A 24,180-nucleotide genomic window follows, 5' to 3' on the forward strand; every position below is an offset into this window, starting at 1 on the left:
ATGCTGTTCAAATGTTTTACTTATTAATTCAAAATGATACAACCACAGACCCGGGATGTTTTCCAATGGTAAATAACTGCTTTTTTTTTTGTAAAGCAGACATCAAATATCCCTTTGAGCATAGTGTAGTTATTAATTACACTTTGGATGGTGTATCAGTACACCCAGTCACTACAAAGATATAAGCATCCTTCCTAACTCAGTTGCCAGAAAGGAAGGAAACCACTCAGCGATTTCAGCATGAGGCCAGTGGTAACTTTAAAACAATTACAGAGTTGAATGGCTGTGATAGGAAAAAACTGAGGATGGATCAACAACATTGTAGTTACTCCATAATACTAACCTAATTGACAGAGTGAAAAGGAAGCCTGTACAGAATACAAATATTCAAAAACATGCATCCTGTTTGCTTAAAGGCACTAAAGTAATACTGCAAAAAATGTGTCAAAGCAAATTCACTTTTTGTCCTGAATACAAAGTGTTATGTTTGGGGAAAATACAACACATTACTGAGTACCACTCTCCACAATTTCATTAGTTAGTTAACTGGCTACTATATTAGCAAACTAAACACACAACTGAAGAGCATTTAGCACATTTTAAACGGTCAACTTAATAGTTATATGATATCACTGCATTCTTATCGGCAGACTCAATAGCCTTGGCTTCTCAAATGACTGCCTCGCCTGTTTCACCAACTACTTCTCAGATAGAGTTCAGTGTGTCAAATCAGAGGGCCTGTTGTCCGGACCTCTGGCAGTCTCTATGGGCGTGCCACAGGGTTCAATTCTCGGACCGACTCTTTTTTCTGTATATACCTGTATCAAAGATGTCGCTCTTGCTGCTGGTGATTCTCTGATCCACCTCTACGCATACAACACCATTCTGTATACTGGCCCTTCTTTGGACACTGTGCTAACAAACCTCCAAACGAGCTTCAACGCCATACAACATTCCTACCGATTGCTGCCCGCACCCTCCCGCCCGACTAGCATCACTACTCTGGACGGTTCTGACCTATAATATGTGGACAACTACAAATACCTAGGTGTCTGGTTAGACTGTAAACTCTCCTTCCAGACTCACATTAAGCATCTCCAATCCAAAATCAAATCTGTAATCGGCTTCCTATTTCGCAACAAAGCCTCCTTCACTCATGCCGCCAAACATACCCTCGTAAAACTGACTATCCTACCGATCCTTGACTTCGGCAATGTCATTTATAAAATAGCCCCCAACACTCTACTCAGCAAATTGGATGCAGTCTTTCACAGTGCCATCCGTTTTGTCGCCAAAGCCCCACCACTGCGACCTGTATACTACCCACCACTGCGACCTGTATGCTCTCGTTGGCTGGCCCTCACTACATATCCGTTGCCAAATCCACTGGCTTCAGGTCATCTATAAGTCTTTGCTAGGTAAAGCCCCGCCTTATCTCAGCTAACTGGTCACCATAGCAACTCCCACCCGTAGCACATGCTCCAGCAGATATATTGCACTGGTCATCCACAAAGCCAACACTTACTTTGACTGCCTTTCCTTACAGTTCTCTGCTACAAGCTGGAGTCTTGTATCTCCCTCTCTAACTTTAAGCATCTGCTGTCTGAGCAGCTTCCCGGTCACTGTACCTGTACCCGTAATGTTCACCATTGACTCGAACACCTGTATTGCTCGATTTTGCTACTTGTCAGCTACAGGGAGAGTTGTCCTGCCGCTGGAACTGGCGGGAGAGGTCACTCGACTCCACCAAAGCGTTGTACATCACTCTCCCAAGTTGTTGACGAAGGCGAGGGATGTGAGGATGTCATTAAGGCCCTTGTCCTCTCCTTGCCATCCCTCTTGGCGTCGTGGAGGCCTTACTGAAGTGCTCATGGAGCAGGTAGGTTGCCCAGACAGCGGGTGAAGAGGGCATGCTGTAATGGAAATTCACCACCATGGACTCCAAGTTATATCTTCATTTGCTTTTCATTATTCACCATTAATTCATCATTAACATTTGGTTCCTGCATGAGACCTTGAAACTGAGATCTCTTTTGATTCGAATGTACTTGTCCTCTTGCTCAGTTGTGCACTGGGGCCTCCCACTCTTTCTATTCTGGTTAGAGCCAGTTTGCGCTGTTCTGTAAAGTTTCCTTGAAGCCAGAGCATAAAGAAAGAACAAATACAAATGCCAAATCCCAGGATCAAAACAGGGACCTTTAGATCTTCAGTCTAACGCTCTCCCAAGTGAGCTATTTCGGGAATTCACTAAACTTAATTCTGTGGCACCCTTGACAATTCACATGCATGTGACTCATAATTTTGACACTCATCATAGCCTGACAAGACTGGACCCTCTTGGTTGCTTCTTGCGGAAATTCCAAACGGCTGGGGAATTAGCTCAAATGCTTTGCATGCGTGAGGTAGTGGGATCGATGCCTGCATTCTCCAAAAGCACATTGTTTTATGGATCCAAGAAAGCTGCAGTTCACACTTCATGCAGCCTTGTCTTACGACAACCTACTGTCATGTAAAAATGACAAGCAACTTTCCTGTAACACTGATGTCAAAATGTCAGATGAAAAAGCAAGATAGTACTTACTTTCAGAGGAGCAGCGTAGCACACACCATTGAGGCCAACAAACAAAGCTGTCGATAGTTTCCTTGAAGCCAAAGTATTAACTGATAGACTCCTTAACGTTCCTCAAGCTATAACGTTAGTTGCTCACTGGACCCTGATGGAAATCTGTGAGAAATGTTTTCTAGATAGTTAGTACTTAGCTATCTATGAATTAACGACTTAATGTTTTCCCTCTGTGGTTAATTTTCAGAATGAGAGTTAGGTGAAGACGAGGCGTTGTTAAACAAGTGGATTCAGGGATCAAGTGTAGCTGGAGCTGGGCCTGGTTTAAACTGTAGAGGTGAAAGGAACTTTCTCACTTTTTAAATACAGTGGATAAAAAGGGGTATGCCAGGTGTACTCTCTGCCAGAAAGAGATAAATTCTGCCAACATGCTCAGTCTAATGCTCTGCTGGCACATTGTAGAACAGATGTACACAGGCAGAACATGTACAATGTAATAACAACATGCAGTGTAGCTCAGATACTGCCCAGGGCCACACCACCAGCACCATTCCACCAGGGGCCAGAGAAGATTAGGGATCAACAGGCTCAGCTTCCCGTGCCCACTATAGACCGCATAGCAAATGCAGTGGTAGGTGTGTTAGGTCAGCAGCATCACTATTTGAGAAGTCAGCATAGCACATGTCACTCAAACTGTTAGTATAGGTAAATAAACACTGTTGAGCAATTTACACAAGATAAAAAAATATGTTGTTTTCCTACTTTTAGTTAATTTCATAATTTGTGTCTTCTAGGCTATGGTCCTTGGTGTCCTAGCAGAGCATTCCCTCCCCTTCGTTTTCTCCAGTAATTGTTGAGCTAGCGCAAAGTCTTGCCATTGACAAGGTGGCTTTGGAGAGGATGAACAACCGTGGCATCCTACAAGATGGTCCGTGGCCTAGTGCGGACCTTCTCCAAAAGGACCGTCTCAAACCTGAGCAGGTTTCCCTTTTCTTTGAACTTGGATGAGAGCACATCTAACAGCAACAAGAAGGTTGTTCTCATATTTAATAATTGCTTTCTTATATCTATTTGCCATTCTATAGTCTCTACTCTATTTGCGCTACTTTTATCTTGTTTTAATCTTCTCTTGTCTTACATTGTTGAAGAGAAAGCTCAAGGAACAAGCAGTTCATTGTCCAGTCAACATATTTTTCCTGTGCATTTGACAAATCCTGATTTTATTTGGTTTGATTTGAAGGTCCTCTCCATGCTGGTAAGCTACTACCATGATGACACGAGGAAGGTGGTGGTGGAGCACTTGGGGTCCCTGGAGGTCATCAAGGTGAATGCTGTCAGCTTGGAGAGGGAACTTCTTCAACCATAACATCCCATGGAAAATTCTGGTGAGCATGACGATGGATTCCTGTAGCATCTTGAGAGGTAGCGAGACCTGCATCGAGACAAAGGTCCGTCAGATGCAATGTCCAACCCTGCTCGACATTGATGGAGACTCCTGTCATCACATCCACAATGTGGCAAAGAAGTTTGCAGATCCCTTCAGCAGCTCTTCAATGATCTGCACACTGATCATCAGTGGTCTCCAGATCAAGTAAAAACAAGTATATTTGAATGTTTGGTATTTACTTACCACTGAAATTAATGAAATCTTTATTCATTTGATTCATTAATTCATCTGAATACTGAATTTATTCCAAATCTATCTTGTTTCTGTGCAATCCAACCTTAAATGATAAAGAACAATAAAGGGGCAGTATATGGAAATAACTAATTTCATAGTCTCTTTTTGTCAGGTGATGTACCTCAAGGAGATATGCCGGTACCTGAACATCCCTGCCTCCAACCCTCAGAGGTTTGTGTCCCATCGCTGGTTGTCTAGCAAAATGTACCTTATTGACACTTAACTTACTGATTCTGTTTTCACAGGCATGAAAGTAAAAGTAAAAGTTTTTAAACAAAGAAGGTAAAAGTCAGAAGGAAGAGGGTGAACAGGAAGGTGTGGCATGAGGGAACTACAAGTGATCTACAACTCAGCATTTACGTGGGTGTACTGGAGTACGTAATGGTTTTTCAGGTGGGTATTTTCTATCTGCGACTGTTGGCTATACTTGTATATACAATATTGTAGTTCACAACAGTTTGTTTAACATTCACAGGGTAGCCAGATGTTGGTACATAAGCTCCACGACAAACAGCTTTCAGCTTTTTTCTTGCTTCGTCAAAGCTGAATACATAACTAAAGTGTCACCCAAGGCTATGGGATTGATGGTACTTCAGGAGAAGATGCTGCTGTCTGCCAGGGAGATGTATGTGGTCTGGGAAGCAGATGGATTCAGAACCAGGAATCCTAATCATGCTGTTAGTACCCTGCAATTGAAATTGCATTTAATACGTTGATATCATTTTTTGTCATTGTTTCAAAACATGTAGTAATTGTCAGTTTTGTGGTGTGTCTATATTTCAGCTGCTGAAGTCTTTCATGGAACAGGTCACCAAAGCCTACACCACCCCTGAACTTTACATGCAGAAGAAGTTTCCCTTGTAAAGTCACACACAGGTCACTGTCTGCTCTGGACACGATTTTGATAGGCCACTCGCAGGCAGCGATCCAGTTGAAGAAGCTGAGCGCAATGTTGGGCCACCTCTCACCAGCCAGCACTGATCATGTGATACAACATCAATCCATGCCTGGCCAGCTTCACATGGTGAAGTGACATGACATGGTGGAGTGCTGGGCTCATGTCTTGGCCCAGACACTGAAGTATCCAGCCCTGGGTAATGTGGTGAAAGGTGCCCTCTCCGTCTTTCATGGTACCAGGGTTGAGTCTTTGTTTAGCTGGATGAATGACATCATTGATACACGAAGCCCCAACATGAACATCTCAACGTTCAATGCAAGACAGACTGAAGTACACCCTGCACTCCAAGCAGAAGACTGCAGTGGAGATGTTTAAATGGGAGGATGCAAGGTTTGGGGAGGTGGACAAAAGGCTCTGCAGAAACATCAGGTCAGCAGGAACAGTAGACAAGACACAGTGACAGCAGAGTCTGCTGGAAGACTGAAGACGACATCTCGAGTATGGCTGTCAGCCATCTGGAAGTGCTCAGGAGAGCAAGAGGGCGGCAGCTGAAAGGAGAAGAGGTCAAGGCTCAAGCATGCTGCAAAACAGCGCAAGTGGGCACTTGAAATACTTGTCCGGGCTAAGAAAAAGAAGGTAAGGTGCAACACAACACTAAACAGAAAATAAACACCCACGAAACACAAGTGGGAAAAGGCTACCTAAGTATGATTCTCATCAGAGACAACTAACGACACCTGCCTCTGATTGAGAACCATACCAGGCCAAACGCAAAACACAACATAGAAAACGGAACACAGACAACCCACCCAACTCACGCCCTGACCATACTAAAACAAAGACATAACAAAGGAACTAAGGTCAGAAAGTGACAGCTGGAGAGGATGGCTGACGTTTTACGTGCTCCTAACCAACTGTGTATTGTGTTTGTTTTTTTGCGCTGTTTGTAAAAAATAAAATAAAACGTATTTTGTACATAATGTTGCTGCTACCATCTCTTATGACCGAAAATAACTTCTGGACATCAGAACAGCGATTACTCACCACGGACTGGTAGAAGCTTTTTCCTTTAATGAGTTTGACGAGTCCGATGTGAAGGATATACTGCTTTCCCGGGAACAGGCTGCCTTCTGAGAATTCGTAGGCGAGTGACTAAACCTCCACTGCCATGACGTTCTATTGGCAAACATGCTGGTGCACGATATCTAAGGAAGTCTTGAGGTTTTGATCGCCTGAGGTCATGATAAGCTATAGACCACACTATCTACCTAGAGTTTTTATCTGTATTTTTCGTAGCTGTCTACATACCACCACAGACCGATGCTGGCACTAAGACCACACTTAATGAGCTGTATACCGTCATAAGCAAACAGGAAAACGCTCCTTGTGGCCGGGGACTTTAATGCAGGGAAACTTTAAATCCTTTTACCATATTTCCACCAGCATGTTAAATGTGCAACCAGAGGGAAAAAAACTCTAGACCGCCTTTACTCCACAGAGACGGACAAAGCTCTCCCTCGACCTCCATTCGGCAAATCTGACCATAATTCTATCCTCCTGATTCCTCCTTACAAGCAAAAATTAAAGGAGGAAGCCCCAGTGACTCAGTCAATAAAAAAGTAATCAGATGAAGCAGATGCTAAGCTACAGGACTGTTTTGCTAGCACAGACTGAAATATGTTTTGGGATTCTTCCGATGGCATTGAGGAGTACACCACGTCAGTCACTGGCTTCATCAATAGCCCACAGTGACTGTACGTACATACCCCAACCAGAAGCCATGGATTACAGGCAACATCCGCACTGAGCTAAAGGGTAGAGCTGCCGCTTTCAAGGAGCGGGACTCCAACCCAGAAATGTATAATAAATCCCACTATGCCCTCCGACGAACCATCAAACAAGCAAAGCATCAATACAGGGCTAAGATGGAATCCTACTACACTGGCTCCGACGCTCGTCAGATGTGGCAGGGATTGCAAACTATTACAGATTACAAAGGGATGCACAGCAGAGAGCTGCCCAGTGACATGAGCCTACCAGATGAGCTAAATTACTTCTATGCTCGCTTCGAGGCAAATAACACTGAAACATGCATGAGAGCGTCAGCGTTTCCGGACGATTGTGTTATCTCGCTCTCCGCATCCGATGTGAGTAAGACCTTTAAATAGGCCCGCAGGGCCAGACGGATTACCGGGATGTGTACTCCAAGCATGCGCTGACCTTCTAACAAATGTCTTCACTGACATTTTCATCCTCTCCCTGTCTGAGTCTGTAATACCATTTTTCAAGCAGACCACCATAGTCCATGTGCCCAAGAACACCAAGGTAACCTGCCTAAATGTCTACCGACCCGTAGCACTCAAGTCTGTAGCCATGAAGTACTTTGAAAGACTGGTCATGGCTCACATCAACACCATTATCCCAGAAACCCTAGACCCACTCCAATTTGCATACCGCCCTAACAGATCCACAGATTATGAAATCTCTATCTCTATTGCGCTCCACACTGCCTTTTCCCACCTGGATAAAAGGAACACCTATGTGAAAATGCTATTCTTTGACTACAGGTCAGCGTTCAACACCATAGTGCCCTCAAAGCTCATCACTAAGCTAAGGACCCTGGGACTCAACACCTCCCTCTGCAACTGGATCCTGGACTTCCTGATGGGCTGCCCCCAGGTGGTAAGGTTAGGCAACAACACGTCGGCCACACTGATCCTCAACACGGGGGCCCCTCAGGGGTGCGTGCTCATTCCCCTCCTGTTCTCCCTGTTCACTCGTGACTGCACGACCATGCACAACTTCACCACCATCATTAAGGTTGTCGATGACACAACAGCCTATGGGGAGGAGGTCAGAGACCTGACCGTGTGGTGCAAGGACAACAACCTCTACCTCAACGTGATCAAGACAAAGGAGATGATTGTGGACTACAGGAAAAGGAGGACCGAGCACATCCCATTCTCATTGACGGAGCTATAGTGGAGCAGGTTGAGAGCTTCAAGTTCCTTGGTGTCCACATCAACAACAAACTAACATGGTCCAAGCACAGTTGTGAAGAGGGCACAACAAAACCTATTCCCCCTCAGGAGACAAAAAATATTTGGCATTGGTCCTCAGATCTTCAAAAGGTTCTACGGCCTCCGACCGCAAGACACTACAGAGGGTGGTCCATACGGCCCAGTACATCACTGGGGTTAAGCTTCCTGCCATCCAGGACCTATTTACCAGGCGGTGTCAGAGGAATGCCCTGAAAATGGTCAGACTCTAGCCACCCTAGTCCTAGGCGGTTCTCTCTGCTACCGCATGGCAAGCGGTACCGGAGTATAAGTCTAGGTCCAAGAGGCTTCTGAACAGCTTCTACCCTCAAGCCTGAACATCTAATCAAATGACTAACCAGACTATTTGCATTGCCCCCACCCCCTTTACACTGCTGCTACTCTCTGTTATTATCTATGCGTAGTCACTTTATTAACTCTACCTACATGTACATATTACCTCAATTACCTTGACTAACTGATGCCCCTACATTGACTCTGTACCGGTACCCCCTGTATATAGCCTAGCCTCGCTATTGTTATTTTACTGCTGCTCTTTAATTATTTGTTACTTTTATTTGATATTGTTATTATTATTTATTTTTTAATTGCATTGTTGGTTAGGGCGCGACCTGTTGTATTCGGTGCATGTGACAAATAACATTTGATTTGAAATAACATTGAATTGTTTTCCTTAAAATGTTTAGTTGTGAGTTAGGTTCACATTAACCACTTTACAAACAGAAACTGATCATATAGATAATATTCTGTTGTTTAATTAGTACACAGTTAACCTGCATTTCAAGAAGGGATTCAGCCTAAAAGTCACTAGAAATTAGAATTTTAAAGCTGATTTAAAATAAAAAATCCCCTCAGCAGGGATGTTTTGTGTTTCAGTGCAATGAAAATATGTCACCTTTTTGGGCCCTCACCAGTTTGCATCCCTGCTTTTTACACTGCACTCTTTGAGAGAGGTAGTTAGCAAACCAGGCCAAAGACCCCTCCGAGGCACAAATACTCCTTAGCCGGCCAACAAGATTGGAATGGTCTACCGTATCAACAGCTTTGGCCAAGTCAATAAAAATAGCAGCACAACATTGCTTAGAATCAAGGGCAATGGTGACATCATTGAGGACCTTTAAGGTTGCAGTGACGCATCCATAACCTGAGCGGAAACCAGATTGCATACCAGAGAGAATACTACAGACATCAAGTAAGCCAGTCAGTTGATTATTGACAAGTTTTTTCAACACTTTTGATAAATAAGGCAAAATAGAAATAGGCCTATACCAGTTAGGATCAGCTTGATCTCCCCCTTTTAAATAATGGATGAACTGTGGCTGCCTTCCAAGCAATGGGAGGCTGTCTCTCCTGGTTAAAAAGGTCAGAGATAACCTTGGTGATAAAGGGTCTAAACCATCTGACCCAGATGTCATTTTGGGGTCAAGTTTAAGAAGCTCCTTTAGCACCTTGGACTCAGTGACCTCCTGCAGGGAGAACCTATGTAGTGGGGCAGTGGGAAAAGAGGGAGAAGCATCAGGGCTAGTCAATAAACAAGAAAGTTCATAGTCAACAAAGCATGCAGGAGTCATGAGGCAAATAGCAAAATGCACAAGAAATACAATATAACGACTTGGGGGCTAGTCATTGTAAGTTCAGAGTCACTCACCCCACCTGTGAGTTTGTGCTGAAGGAGAGCGAGAGGAGAGGGGGGAGTGTGGTGACGGTACATGTACCAGACAGGAGGAGACAGGGCAGACGGTGAACAGATCGCCAGGTGGAATCCAAGCAGCAGTGCAGCAGGCTACAGGAGTAGGTGTCACACCCACTTGGGAGAAGCTTTTATTTCTGGAGGCAGATTTCTTGGAGCAAATGCCAGTGGATGGTCTCTGAGCGGGATGTGGTTTCAAGGACTCCGGATTTGGGTGGGGTAGCCTGCCATTTGTTGGGCTCAAAGGCTTCGACACCTCTCACTTCACACCTCAGTGCTAATTGAAGTTGTATCTGGTCTGTCTGGTCTGTCTCAGTTCCAGGTTTGATGGTGTCCTTGATAGTATTAATCCTTCCAGGTAATTTTGTCCAAAATTAGGTTGTATGTTTGGAGTTTTGATCTGGAGTGAAGGTTATGCTGTGGAGGGTAACATCTTGTATATGTCCCTTCCAAAAAAATTCAAGTTTATCTAACTCCAAATATATATTTTTGTAAAAAACATGTTGGAAAATGTGAGAGCTTACATGCAGCTGTATCTCTCTCTCTCTTTTCCCTGAACTCGATCTCTGTAGCACTCCACCAATCAGGCCTTTATGGTAGAGTGGCCAGATGGAAGCCACTCCTCAGTAAAAGGCACATGACAGCCCGCTTAGAGTTTGCCAAAACGCACTTAAAGGACATCTCACATTTACGTAAGTATTCAGACCCTTTACTCAGTACTTTGTTGAAGCACCTTTGGCAACGATTACAGCCTTGAGTCTTCTTGGGTATGACGCTACAAACTTGGCACACCTGTATTTGGGGAGTGTGTCCAATTCTTCTTGGCAGATCCTATCCTCTCAAGCGCTGTCATGTTGAATGGAAAGCGTCGCTGCACAGCTATTTTCAGGTCTCTCCAGAGATGTTCGATCGGGTTCATGTCCGGGCTTTGGCTTGGCCACTCAAGGACATTCAGAGACTTGTCCCGAAGCCACTCCTGTGTTGACTTGGCTGTGTGCTTAGGGTTGTTGTCCTGTTGAAGGTGAACCTTCGCCCCAGTTGGAGATCCTGAGCGCTCTGGAGCAGGTTTTCATCCAGGATCGCTCTGTACTTTGCACAGTTCATCTTTGACTCGATCCTGGCTAGTCTCCCAATCCCTTCAGTTGAAAAACATCCCCACAGCATGATGCTGCCACCACCATGCTTCACCGTGGGGATGATGCCAGGTTTCCTCCAGACTTGACGCTTGGCATTCAGTGGCAAAGTGGTCAATCTTAGTTTCAACAGACCAGAGAATCTTGTTTCTCATGGTCAGAGTCCTTCAAAAAAATATATTAGCGAGAATTTCTAAAAACCTGTTTTTACTTTGTCATTATGGGATTTTGTGTGTGTGTGTGTGTGTGTGTGTGTGTGTGTGTGTGTGTGTGTGTGTGTGTGTGTGTCTGTGTGTAGGGGAAATTCTTAAACATTTTTAAGAATAAGGCTGTAACAAAATGCGTAAAAAGTGAAGGGATCTGAATACTTTCCAAATGCACTGTAATGGTAGAATTCCTGCAGTGACAAAATTGTTGATGACGGTGTGAATGTTCCAAAAGCTAGATTAAACATTTTACTTGTGTGTTTTTGTGCTTACCAGGGATGACTCACTGTATTTTGCTTAGATTGTAACACAACTCTCCTTCTATTGTCTCCGCCCCTCATGTTAGGCCTGAGTTGGTAGTGAAGAAACTCCGGTATTATGCCCGCTACATTGTAGTTTGTTTACTTCTGAACAAGATGGATCTGGTGAAAGTGCTGGTCAAGGTAAGAAACCTGAGAAAAACAAACAAGAACCAGAGGAAGTTCTGAATCCTTCAATCTCATTTGTATTTATTTAGGCCTTTTTTTGTATTGTTTTATTATATTGGGGTTTAGTATGAAGCGGAATGCAGAAAACACAGGAACAAAGAACACAAGTTTCAGCCTGAAATGTTTATTCTGGTAAACCTTTGACTGTAATTGAAGTATATTTCCTTTAAGATCCTACAAGCAGCAATAGTTTTTAAACTGTACATGCATTAGTATCTTTGTGTACATAATATCTGTCTACCCCCCTGTAGGAGCTGTCAGAGGAAATTGAGGACTATACGCAGCGATTCAACACAGAATATCAATTAGAGTGGAATCTGGTCTTACAGGAAGTGGCAGCTTTTGTGGAGGTCAGATCCCAAAGAATAATGAATCACCTGATGCCTTTTACCTTCTGTTTCTACTGCCTGTTGCCTACTATGAAAGGGGGAGATGTCATCATAACTTATGAATGAAGGATATAGCAGCACTTAAAGGAGGCCTCCACAGGTCAGCAAACATTTGAAAAGAAGGATGTTGCCCAACGACCATTACTAAAGAACATACACCAGTGACTAACCTATTCAACATGAAGTATTGTATTTCATTCAGGGAGGGGGGGGGGGGGGATTATGATTGTACATTTCTGTAAGTCTTTCATTTGAGTGAAAGATAATGTGTACCACACACGTGCTACTGGAATGGTGTGCACAATGGAGTACAAGGGAAGCTGTGCATGATACAATTGTAAAGTGTGTTTGTTTCTGTGAGCAGGCAGACCCAGTTGTGGTGCTGAACAATGAAAATACTGTGGTCGTCATATCCAATCGGCTGCAGGAGGGGGGCATGTCTCCGTTGGAACAGGGCATGGTGGTTGGTCAGCTCACCCTGGCAGATGCACTAATCATTGGCAACTGCAACAACCAGGTGTTTGAACGCATACATTCTAGTCTAAAGCCCAGCCCTAAAACAACCCCTAGACTGTAGACCCACATTCTAAACTATATTATTTTGTGTTTGTCAGGTGAAGTTCAGTGAGCTAACCATCGATATGTTCCGCATTCTCCAAGCTTTGGAGCGGGAACCAGTCAATCTGGCTACAACGACATCTAAATATGGAACATTGGTGAGGGGGAATACTGAAAATGCTTATTACATGAATGTCTTGTGGACAACGACACATCCAGAATATTGCAAATGTAAAAGTCTCATGCGATTTCGGGTGAAAGGCAGCGCTGGCATGAAACCTGTCCTTTAAACAGCTGCTTACTCACTTTCTTCCTTCACAGGCCCTTACCCCATGTCTTCCTTCACAGGAACCCAGCGAGAAGCCAGCCAAGAGAGAGAACCCTCACAAGTACCTGCTGTACAAGCCAACGTTGAGCCAGCTCTTCACCTTTTTGTCTGCCTCCTTTAAGGTCAGTCTCCATCTGACTGTCTCCCCCGTTGTCCCCTCTGCTCTGCCTTCATGTTCCAAAATGTCGGCTTAGCCATGCTTGGCTGAGCTGAACAAAGTTGTTGCTACTTTTAATCTATTTTTCATCACCCCCACCTGTATCTGCCTTTTTTAAGCTCTGGTGGTTTTTGGAAATTGCCAGTAGCTTTTATGTAGTCCATTTTAGTGGTACTGTCCTGTGCTAAAAATGATCAGTCTAGATTACCTCAGATAATTTTACATCAAATCAAGTCTTACCCAATGGAAATGTAACCGCTGAACGGAAGAAACAACATATCCTGTTTTAGAGTACAACCCAATGGAATCCTATCAGAATTCAACCAAATTTAAATGGAAGGTTCTATCAATTCCCTGGGCCATTTCATGTTTTCATGTGTTATTGGCGTTAAAGCAGGCAGAAATCCATCTGGTGTGACGTAGCATTGTGATAAATTCGCACTCACTACACTGGAAGTTAACAGGGATATGAATTTTAGATCACTAAAACATATATCATACATGTCAGATTTCAATACTGACAGATGTCATAACTCAGGAAGATGTCTTCTCTAAAATATGAGCAATGGCTCATTCGAGTGATATTCCTACCTCGAGAAATGTGTAATTTAACAGAAGGTCTAGCACTTTAGTCCAGGGTGCATTGCATGGTGTCGTTGCCAGAGATATTATAGAAAGGAGATAGGAATCCAATGAATGAAGGAACGTATAACGCCCCACCCAGCAGACTGTTGACCAATCGCGTTCATTTTGTCATTCTGCGTCACACGGTTGTTAAGCTAATCTCCATGCAATCCCTTCTCAAAGTCAGTGTTTATGTCGAGGAGCGTGTCTATTTTCCGTAATGTCACGATTCGAAAGCTATACTATATTACAGATAGCAAGTTAATTATCTCACATCTCTGAAAAGATTTGTAATGTTGTACTTGTTGTTGACTAAATTTGTGCTAATGTTGGGTTTTGAGCTAGCACCCAATAGACTCCCATTCACTCCTTGAAGAAGAGTGGTACTTGTCCCAGAATCGCCCAGATTGCACCGCACAGCCCATTGCCGTAGCAATGGCAACATTTCCCATCTCCTCAAAAGTATATCTGCCATTGCTAATGTCAGACTCCACTCTGTGAGGAACATTGATCTGCAGGTTGAACATGGTGATATTGTAGACTCCTAAATTGTTAGCCGTAAAATCACCTAAACAAGCTGCACTAACTAGCTAATTTACATGCTAATATTGTCTTTGGTATTATTATGTGTAGCTACGTTTGCTAGCTAGCTAGCCAGTCAGTCAGCCCATAGAGTGCATCGCATTGTGGATTTTTTTAGTCAACTTAAGGTGCAACAGATTTCCACAACTATTTTCCATGTTGCAAACCAACCTTATTATAAATCCAAAATGAAAAAAGAATTCTCCAAAAATATTGTTCTCACATATGTGTTTATTGAACACTGTAAATATATATATTTTTTCTTTAAATGTAACGTAAACTCATACATCGCCTTGGTCCGTACAATTGCCCTTATTTTAGCACCCCAAAAACGTAATACTTCCAGATCAACTGTAATGTCAATACCATTGTAAAGCACAATTTCTCCCCTTTCCAACAGAATCAATTACATGACCTAAACGCTGCCCGTTTCTGCATAATTCAAGCAGGCAATGAGCCCCGTCGGGTCTTTTTAAAAATGGCGGGTGGAGAAGCGAAACTAATGCGTGATATTGAGAAGGAGAGATGTTGTGTGGGAAAATTGCTTTTTTTCACTCGATCTGTCCAATTTATCCCCTTATCACCTCTAAAATGTAAATAAAACACTATAAAGAGTTTATATAATGTGTCATTACATACCTATTGTGTCGAATTTGAGCGGCTTTGAGAATGATGATCGCATGCAATGATGACGCAAATAATGACTAGTTATCCCCCCTTACCCCCGTCACTGTCCATTTCTTGTTTTTAAACGATGAGAGAAGTGCTACACCTGGTGGAGAGAGATTGTAAGACAGAAATAGTTGCTTTATGCGTGCTGTACGTTACGACATGACACGTCAAGATGTAGCGGAGGGTGTAGTGGAAATGTCCTGTATTACCAAATCATGAGAGCAAACCACACACAAGTCAGAGTTATCATGAAGTCCATCTTTAATTATATGAGCTCCATCACAACCCTGTGACTCTCAAATTAATTCAGTGTCTATAAATGAATTCTCTGAGAGTGCTTACAAAACAGTTCTTAGTATCATTTATAGCCAAGACACACCCATCTCAACTCACATGATGAATAACAGATCTTATGAACATTACAAAGGAAGACTTTACTTGAGAGAGGAGTATCCCATAGCCAGACAGCATTAGCTATAAATTATCGTTCAGTTTGGTCTTCTAAACGAAGTTCTACTTCTCATTCTTGGTACAACATAGTACCAAGACATTACCTCATCCACTAGCATATATCAAATACACCCCTCCTGGACAAGATCACAGAGACACAGTGACTGGCACACAGACATTGTGGAGCCAAGAGATAATTGGTTCCCCCTCAATCACCCCTTCACATGGTTTAAAAGATATGTTTACATATGAAGACAAGCTTGACCTCTCCCCTTTCTGTGGCACAAGTAACTGAACCCAGGACAGAGCAAGGATAACTGCAAATGGCCACCACTATAGTACAACAAGATACATTCTAAATGAGAAGTAACTCACAAGCATATAATGAAAATAAAACATCTTATCTATGTTACCCAACTATTCTGATTCATCCCCAACAAGGGTCAGTTTTTTCAACTTTTCTCCAATAGTATCGGGCCATTAGCATGTCGATCAACGCTTGAATAGAAACCTAGTTCACACCCCAGGTTTTGAAGTCAACACAGTCGCTACAGTCCCATTAGTTTTCTATGTAGCCTCGTTTGAATGTTGCAGTTGCGCACATTTGTACGGAATGGGGTGAGTTTACCTTATATTTTAAATACATTCATGTAGGTTTGACCAAGCTCAAAACATTTAGGATGGTAAAGCTGATTTTGAGGTGGTGTTGTTTTGTAGGAGTTGCCAGTGAACAGTGTGCTGCTCGTCTATCTTTCAGCTACTGGAGTCTTCCCTACTGGATGCTTGGATTATGAGGGTACAACAGCATTTTGTAAACACACACACAATTAATCTGATCATTTCTTCCCAAAACTGTATTTAACTTAGTCTTTCTATCAGGACCATATGACTTTGGAGGAGTCCTCACCAACACGAACCGTGATGTGGTAAACGGGGAAACGGTGCAGAAAAGGAACCAAGCCCAAAAAGAGATGCACTGGTAAAGATCAGGCGCTGACAGTCCACTGTCCTCAATGTTTTCTAACGTTTGGCAGACATGAGATGCATATACAGTATTGGCCTTTAAAAAGTTACATTGAACTTTTCGCACAGCCCATGTTATTTCTAAACACAGTCTATGACATTTGCCAGATATTGTTGTTTGTACAATGTGTGCGTGTGTACATGCAATGACTGTTGACTCCTGTATGCCTTAGCCTTCACCCTGGGGACTTGTTCCCTTTCACCCGGAAGCCTCTCTTTGTCATTGTGGACTCCTCCAACAGCACAGCCTATAAGGTTGGTGAGAATTACATTCATCACAATGAAAAACAAATGTGATAAGATGATGGTAATGGTAACTTTGAGGCGCTTTTCAGACGTTGCCAAAACACTTTACAAGTTGTTTTCATTAAGATTTTCATCAGCATACTTAAATTGGTTGATGGTAGTTCACTGGATTTTCATCTCATTATTATTAGTTGTATAAAAACAAAATAATCAAGGTGCCAAAACACAACGCTGGGGGAGCAACCAGTATTCAAGATATAGAGTCAAGATGGAGAACAAGGCATGTAGAGCTTACTTAGGGGATCACCTTTTGTTAACAACTTGTTTGACTCATTTTAAGATGCATTTACGGAAAAGTGGGCTATTCCTTTTGGGAATTCACTTTGGTGTGATCCTTACTAATGCTGATATTTAATGCTTTTTTTGTATCTCCATGTAGAATTTCTCCAATCTCTTTGGTCAGCCGCTGGTGTGTCTTCTATCTCCCACAGTCTATCCACAGAGCATGCAGGGTTTGTTTGTCACTATTATTTTAGCTTTGTACTCAAACTCAAAATAAATATAAGTTTATTGGTCGCATACACAAATTTGCAGATCTTGTCTCACGTGCAGTAAAATGCTTGTGTTTCTAGCTCCAACAGTGCAGTAATACCTATCAATAATTCAAATAAATAAAGACATAATATTGCACGCCCAATTTTTCAGTTTTTGATTTGTTAAAAAAGTTTGAAATATCCAATAAATGTCGTTCCACTTCATGATTGTGTCCCACTTGTTGTTGATTCTTCACAAAAAAATACAGTTTTATATCTTTATGTTTGAAGAATGAAATGTGGCAAAAGGTCGCAAAGTTCAAGGGGGCCGAATACTTTCGCAAGGCACTGTACAATGTCTTCAGAAACTATTCACATCCCTTGACTTTTTCCATATTTTGTTGCCTGAATTTGAAATGTACTAAATTTAGATCATTTTTTTTGGTCACTGACCTACACAGAATACCGCATAATATCAAAGTGGAATTATGCTGTTCAAATGTTTTACTTATTAATTCAAAATGATACAACCACAGACCCGGGATGTTTTCCAATGGTAAATAACTGCTTTTTTTTTTTGTAAAGCAGACATCAAATATCCCTTTGAGCATAGTGTAGTTATTAATTACACTTTGGATGGTGTATCAGTACACCCAGTCACTACAAAGATATAAGCATCCTTCCTAACTCAGTTGCCAGAAAGGAAGGAAACCACTCAGCGATTTCAGCATGAGGCCAGTGGTGACTTTAAAACAATTACAGAGTTGAATGGCTGTGATAGGAAAAAACTGAGGATGGATCAACAACATTGTAGTTACTCCATAATACTAACCTAATTGACAGAGTGAAAAGGAAGCCTGTACAGAATACAAATATTCAAAAACATGCATCCTGTTTGCTTAAAGGCACTAAAGTAATACTGCAAAAAATGTGTCAAAGCAAATTCACTTTTTGTCCTGAATACAAAGTGTTATGTTTGGGGAAAATACAACACATTACTGAGTACCACTCTCCACAATTTCAAGAATAGTAGCAGCTGCATCATGTTATGGGTGTGCTTGTAATTGTTAAGGACTGGGTAGTTTTTCAGGATAAAAAATACACGGAATGGAGCAAATCACAGGCAAAATCCTAGAGGAAAATCTGGTTCAGTCTGCTTTCCACCAGACACTGGGAGAGGAATTCACCTTTCAGCTGGACAATAACCTAAAACACAAGAGCAAACCTACACTGGAGTTGCCTACCAAGAAGACCGTGAATGTTCCTGAGTGTCACGCCCTGACCTTAGTTATCTTTGTTTTCTTTATTATTTTGGTTAGGTCAGGGTGTGATATGGGTGATTATATGTTTTTGTCCTGTCTAGGGGTTTTGTATGTTTATGGGGTTGCACCAGTCTAGGGGTTTTGTATGTCTATGGTTGCCTAGATTGGTTCTCAATTAGAGGCAGCTGTTTATTGTTGACTCTGATTGGGAACCATATTTAGGCAGCCATATTCCTTGAGTATTTCGTGGGTGATTATCTATGTCTATGTGTTAGTTGCCTGTGTCTGCACTTTTCATATATAGCGCCACGTTCGTTTTGTAAGTTTGTTTGAGTGTTCTTCGTTTCATTAAATAAGAAGATGTATTCATCTCACGCTGCGCCTTGGTCTCATCCATACAACGAACGTGACACTTGAGTGGCAGAGTTTTGAATTAAATCTGCTTGAAAATCTTTGCAAGACTTGAAAATGGCTGTAAGCAGGAAGCAGGCTGTATCACAACCGGCCGTGAATGGGAGTCCCATAGAGCGGCGCACAAATGGCCCGGCGTCGTTAGGATTTGGCCGGGGTAGGCCGTGATTTGTAAATGAGAATTTGTTCTTTACTGACTCGCCTAGTTAAATAAAGGTTAAATAAAAAGAAGGAAATATTTGACAGAGCTTGGATATTGTCCAAAGCACCTAGATTTACCCAGAAAGACTCACAGCTGTAATCGCTGCCAAAGGTGATTCTAATATGTATTGGCTCAGGGGTGGGAATACTTATGAGATATTTTTGTATTTCATTTCCAATAAATGTCTAAAAATGTGTTTTCACTTTGTCATTATGGGGTATTGTGTGTGTGTGTGTGTGTAGATGGGTGAGAACAATTTTTATGTTTAATCAATTTTGAATTCCGGCTGTAACACAACAAAATGTGGAATAAGTCAAGTGGTATGAATACTTTCTGAAGGCACTGTATATACATATTGTATAATGGTGTCTAAATGGACAGTATATGAAAAGAAAAGGTGTGTACAGCAGTAGTTGTATAGGATGAGCCTTGACTAGAATACAGTATGTACATATGAAGTTGGTAAAACAGTGTGTAAACATTATTAAAGTGACCAATGTTCAATGACTATGTACATAGGTGCAGGGTAGAATACCGGGTGGTAGCCGGATAGAACAGTGACAAGTACTCCTCTTAATTAGCATGTTACAGGCAACAGTCAGTTACTTTCATTGTTGAAGTCTGCAATTAGTGTGTAAACTATCCTAGAAAATGGCTCTCAGAGCTCGTCAGTTGATTCTCCCATGTGTTGGCCTATTAAAACCAGCCGTTGTCCTATTAAAACGGCTGGTCCTTGTTTAGGCCTACTTATTTTCCATTGGATTCTGCAATTATTTGAATACATTGTATTGATTAGTTTAGAACTGTGTGGTCCGAATAAGCCATGTGAGATGAGACAGGTGTTCTGAGAAAGACTGATAAATGCCTAATCTCTGTCACCCTCTGTCTCCTTCTCGCAGACCAGTCCCAGCGCGGCAGCCTCTTCACACTCTTCCTGTACTGCCCCCTTCTGGCTTTCCTGTCCGTGTGTGGCCTGAGCAGCCTTCGCCAAGGATTGTGGGAGAAGGCTGAGGAGTTTCTATGCAAGGTGTTCCGTGACATTGGCCAGATGATTACACGCTCACGAGCTATAGGTACTTCTTGTTTAGTCAATTCTGTGATACGTTTTGTCATTTTAAGTGCAAATGTCACAACCATAACGGTGGAATTTCTCCTTCACAGACCAAGCATTTTTACAGTTCTACGGTGACGAGTTCCTTCGATTGTTACTGATCCGCTTTGTGTTCTGCTCGGCTACACTGAGAATGCACAAGCTCTTCCAGGTAAATCGGTTTTACTGTGCCTTTGGTACTTAGTTACATCTCCCATAGTTATTCACATCTCCCATAGTTATTCACAGAAGTTATGATCATTTGGGGGTAAATGTAATATCCGTCTCTCTCTGTCTGCCTTTTGCAGGAGTCCAGGAGCTTCCCAGAATCGTACCCTCAGCTACCTAAACAGGACACGGTGGAGAGCAGCTTCCTGCGGAAGCACGTCCTGGAGCTGGCCGCCATGTTGGATGTGCAGCGCCTCTTTTGGGACGGAGCGCTGGACGTGAACTACTGACTTTTAGCTGACCACCACAACTTTACAAACACAGACCAACTACAGACACACAGACCACCACTATACACACTCTCACAGGGGAGAGTCCTCATCATCTTTCAGAGGTAATCATGTTACTTGTTGAACACACTGCTATAGTGTCTGTTTCTTTGGAACCCAAGACCCCCTTATTTCCCCCACCTTATGTAAAACAATTTTTTAGCATATCAGCTATATTTATTTTGAATAGTCATACAGCTACTTGTGGAAGTCAACAGTGCACCATGCACAATAAAAAACATGAACAAGTCACCCATCTACTTAAATACACATGAGATGAGCATGTTACTCATAAAAACAAACTCAACTCAAATGAACACGTGGTGTAGCTATTTTAGAGGTCTGAGGGCAGCAGGAGGACACATGAAGATATCAAGGGATTTTAAACTTAAAAAGACGTAAAATAGATTAACGTAGTTTTACGACTGCACTGCCTGCAATTGGTTCACTGCAAATGGACTTCAATGCAAGCTGTAGGGAAGTCTCCTCTTCTATGTGTGGGTAGATGTGTTGGCCAAGTTTACTGGCTGTAGGGTTTAGAGAGACCACTGGCATGTTTTTGTTTACCGGACTAGATTTGCTGTTTTTAACATCTAATTCAAACGTAATTGCCTGTAAGTTGTTTTTTTTGTTTTGTTTCAGTAGTCCTTTCTGTAAAACTGAGGCCTGGAGGGGTCAACTAACAGATGTCTATGCAGACCCTAATGAACAGTTTAGCCCTTTCTAGAAACCGCCCCTACTGCGTAGGCACTAGCTCTTACTCTCTAGGTACTAACATAGGGTGGTGGGGCAGTCAGCGGCTCTGGGTCTGCAAACATGTCAGCTCCTGTAGTGCAGTGACTGGGCAAGCGGGTGGTCACTAATCTATTTTCACTGTCTGTTACTCCTTGTATCAGAGGAAGTTTTCGGACTGGGTTTAACATGGGTATAGGCTTAAGCACCCTGCAGGTACACAGCTACCCACCCTCACACAGGCTAAATAGAAAAACCTTGCCCAATCATCTGCTTTTTCAAAGAATTCACTTGAGGAACCAGGGTGGCTCTTTTCAAAGATTTTCCTTTGGCCTTGATTGGATTTCATAAGATGTTGGCAGCATATCTTGTGAGACTCGAGCATTGTAGGGTTGGAAGCGGCCTCTTTCTCTTTGCTGTAGCCTATATGTTTTGGGAAATGCATCTCAATAGTCATACGTATTCTTTCCTTTACCTGCACTCTCCTGACCAGTTCTTTCAGACCAGTGGAAATTAAGTAAAGTGGGGATATTCTATTGAGATTCACCGCTCCTGATTCAAAATCTGTTGGCTTCTGGGAAATGTACGACTTTCAGAGGCCCTGTGTCATTCTTCATTCCTAAGCCCCCATAATGATTATTCCTTTAAGTGGATTTCTGAAGCATGATGGTTTACTGGAGAGATGAGACATGCTGCTTTTTTCCCCCCTCTTTGGCTTCTCAGTATTACTGTCCATAGAGTTTACTCAGTCGAGTTCATGTTAGCCTGATGGCAGATGAGTTCCAGCATTAGCCGTGCAGTCTGTGCCCTGCATGGCATCAAGCATAGTCTTGTTTCCTTATATTGATGGGGGCTTGAAGCAATGGAAACGGCTAGTGCTGAAACAGACCCCCAGGGCAATCAGTTTTAAGTACGTGTGATGAACAAAGATGGCCAAACAGATTCTGTTTTCGTATTCACTGAGATGTTTTATTTATTTCTGTGTATATTTATGTATAATTGAAAATAACAGTATGTAATAGAGAGATGTTTGTCTTTTGTACATATGTCATATAGTGTATTGTATTACCTGTGAAAAAGATATCCTGTTAGCATAGCAATTTAATGAATGAACTGCACATTCTCTAATCCGGGCCCCCCATTAGTTGTTTTGGTCAAGTTCAGCCAGCATACATTCCAAGGACATGGGGAGAGCCAGGGGAAAACTGACATTTCTTCCCATTGTAGCATTGACCGCAAAAGTGGATCATTTCAACATGGGAAATTATATTTTTGTTTATTTGTTGACATTTATGATGATATCAATTGTATCCTTGCACTTTACTGTATTGAATGATGATCTAATCTCATTTGCCGTGCTGTCGGTAAAAAATACATGCCAGACCATCCATTCCATTGTTCCCTATGCCAGGGGTTCCCAAACTTGTTTGGTCCGGGTCTTGTGATAGCAAATTCATCAGGGACCCCTTCAAAATCAGAACATGACTCCGACTTTAGACTGCATTTAAAAATGGCATACAAGGAGTTTTACTATGACTTCTGCAGCAGATGGCAGGACTAACCAAGTCTCGGGCCCTGGGAAATTACATTTGAGTCCACATTTTGACCTTTTAAATCTTAATGACAGTGCATACGTACATTTTATTTTGAAGCATAGAGTTGAAAACTAGATCATTAATGGAGTACTGTGGATCCCTGTGAGCCCTGTTGTGCATTTAAGGACTAGATTCAATCCGTATTGCAGAAGATTCATAATAAAAATGGTGCCGACAGAGAGGGCTGACTCACTTAGTTTTTTTGTATTATTTATTACATTGTTAGCCCAGAAAATCTTAAACGTTATTACACACAGCCGGGAAGAACTATTAGATATCAGAGCGCCGTCAACTTACCAGCACTATGACCAGGAATACGACTTTCCCGAAGCGGATCCTTTGTCCGAACTACCCAGGGCATTTGAACTGATTCCAAAGGCAGACCTAAAACAACGGCGCTGAAGAAGAGGGTGTTGGAGCGGCCTAGTCAGACTTAGGAGGCTCACCCACCGCTTCAGAGTATATTACTCGCTAATGTCCAGTCTCTAGATAACAAATGTAGCAGGCTCACGGGGGTGGGGTTTCCACGTTACCAAGTTCAATAACCAAACACGCACATGAAGCACAACTAGAATACAAATGGGGAATTTTATTAGGGAGATTTGCACACTGTGGGAAAGTGGGGAATTCAGCAACCAGTTCACAGTCCACAATCTGTTCTCGTTGCCCGTTCCGTTCTCCAGGGGTAATCCAACAAAATAGGAAAAACAGCAAGGGGATGAATACTTTTGCAAGGCATTGTATTGACTGTAGTACTCGCGCTCTAGTACTCGCGCTGGCAAAACTCTGGATCACGCCCTCCACCGCCCTCCTTTTGGCAAATCTGACCACGACTGCATTTTGCTCCTCCCTTCCTATAGGCAGAAACTCAAACAGGATGTAACTGTGCAAATAACTATTCAACGCTGGTCTGACCAATCGGAATCCACGCTTCAGGATTGATTTGATCACGCGGACTGGGACATGTTCCGGGTAGTCTCAGAGAATAATATCAACGTATACTCTGATTCGGTGAGTGAGTTTATAAGGAAGTGCATAGGAGATGTTGTACCCACTGTGACTATTAAAACCTACTGTAACCAGAAACCGTGGATAGATGGTGGCATTCGCG

The 24,180-nt window shown here is 42.5% G+C and overlaps 1 protein-coding gene across 1 annotated transcript; it reads left to right on the plus strand.

Moving 5' to 3' along the window:
- The first annotated feature begins 4,259 nt into the window (after window positions 1-4,259).
- LOC110509524 (protein SCAI) lies at window positions 4,260-23,244 on the plus strand. Its single transcript, XM_036968173.1, has 16 exons — window positions 4,260-4,415; window positions 4,490-4,637; window positions 4,720-4,921; window positions 5,028-5,778; window positions 11,577-11,673; window positions 11,970-12,068; window positions 12,472-12,624; window positions 12,722-12,823; window positions 13,014-13,115; window positions 16,196-16,274; window positions 16,358-16,457; window positions 16,675-16,756; window positions 17,187-17,259; window positions 20,055-20,228; window positions 20,317-20,417; window positions 20,554-23,244. Exons 4-16 carry the CDS (start codon window positions 5,720-5,722, stop codon window positions 20,701-20,703), a joined length of 1,371 nt encoding a protein of 456 aa, XP_036824068.1. The 5' UTR covers window positions 4,260-4,415; window positions 4,490-4,637; window positions 4,720-4,921; window positions 5,028-5,719; the 3' UTR covers window positions 20,704-23,244.
- Window positions 23,245-24,180: the final 936 nt, after the last annotated feature.

Source organism: Oncorhynchus mykiss, chromosome Y, assembly GCF_013265735.2.
Source record: "Oncorhynchus mykiss isolate Arlee chromosome Y, USDA_OmykA_1.1, whole genome shotgun sequence".
NCBI lineage: Eukaryota > Metazoa > Chordata > Actinopteri > Salmoniformes > Salmonidae > Oncorhynchus > Oncorhynchus mykiss.

Excerpts from the sequence above, each read along its gene's own strand:
- LOC110509524 (XM_036968173.1), top strand. The coding sequence starts at position 5,720 with ATGCTGCAAAACAGCGCAAGTGGGCACTTGAAATACTTGTCCGGGCTA. Across the intron at positions 16,275-16,357 it reads TGGATGCTTGGATTATGAGG|GACCATATGACTTTGGAGGA; the intron begins GTACAACAGCAT and ends TCTTTCTATCAG. Across the intron at positions 20,229-20,316 it reads TACACGCTCACGAGCTATAG|ACCAAGCATTTTTACAGTTC; the intron begins GTACTTCTTGTT and ends TCTCCTTCACAG.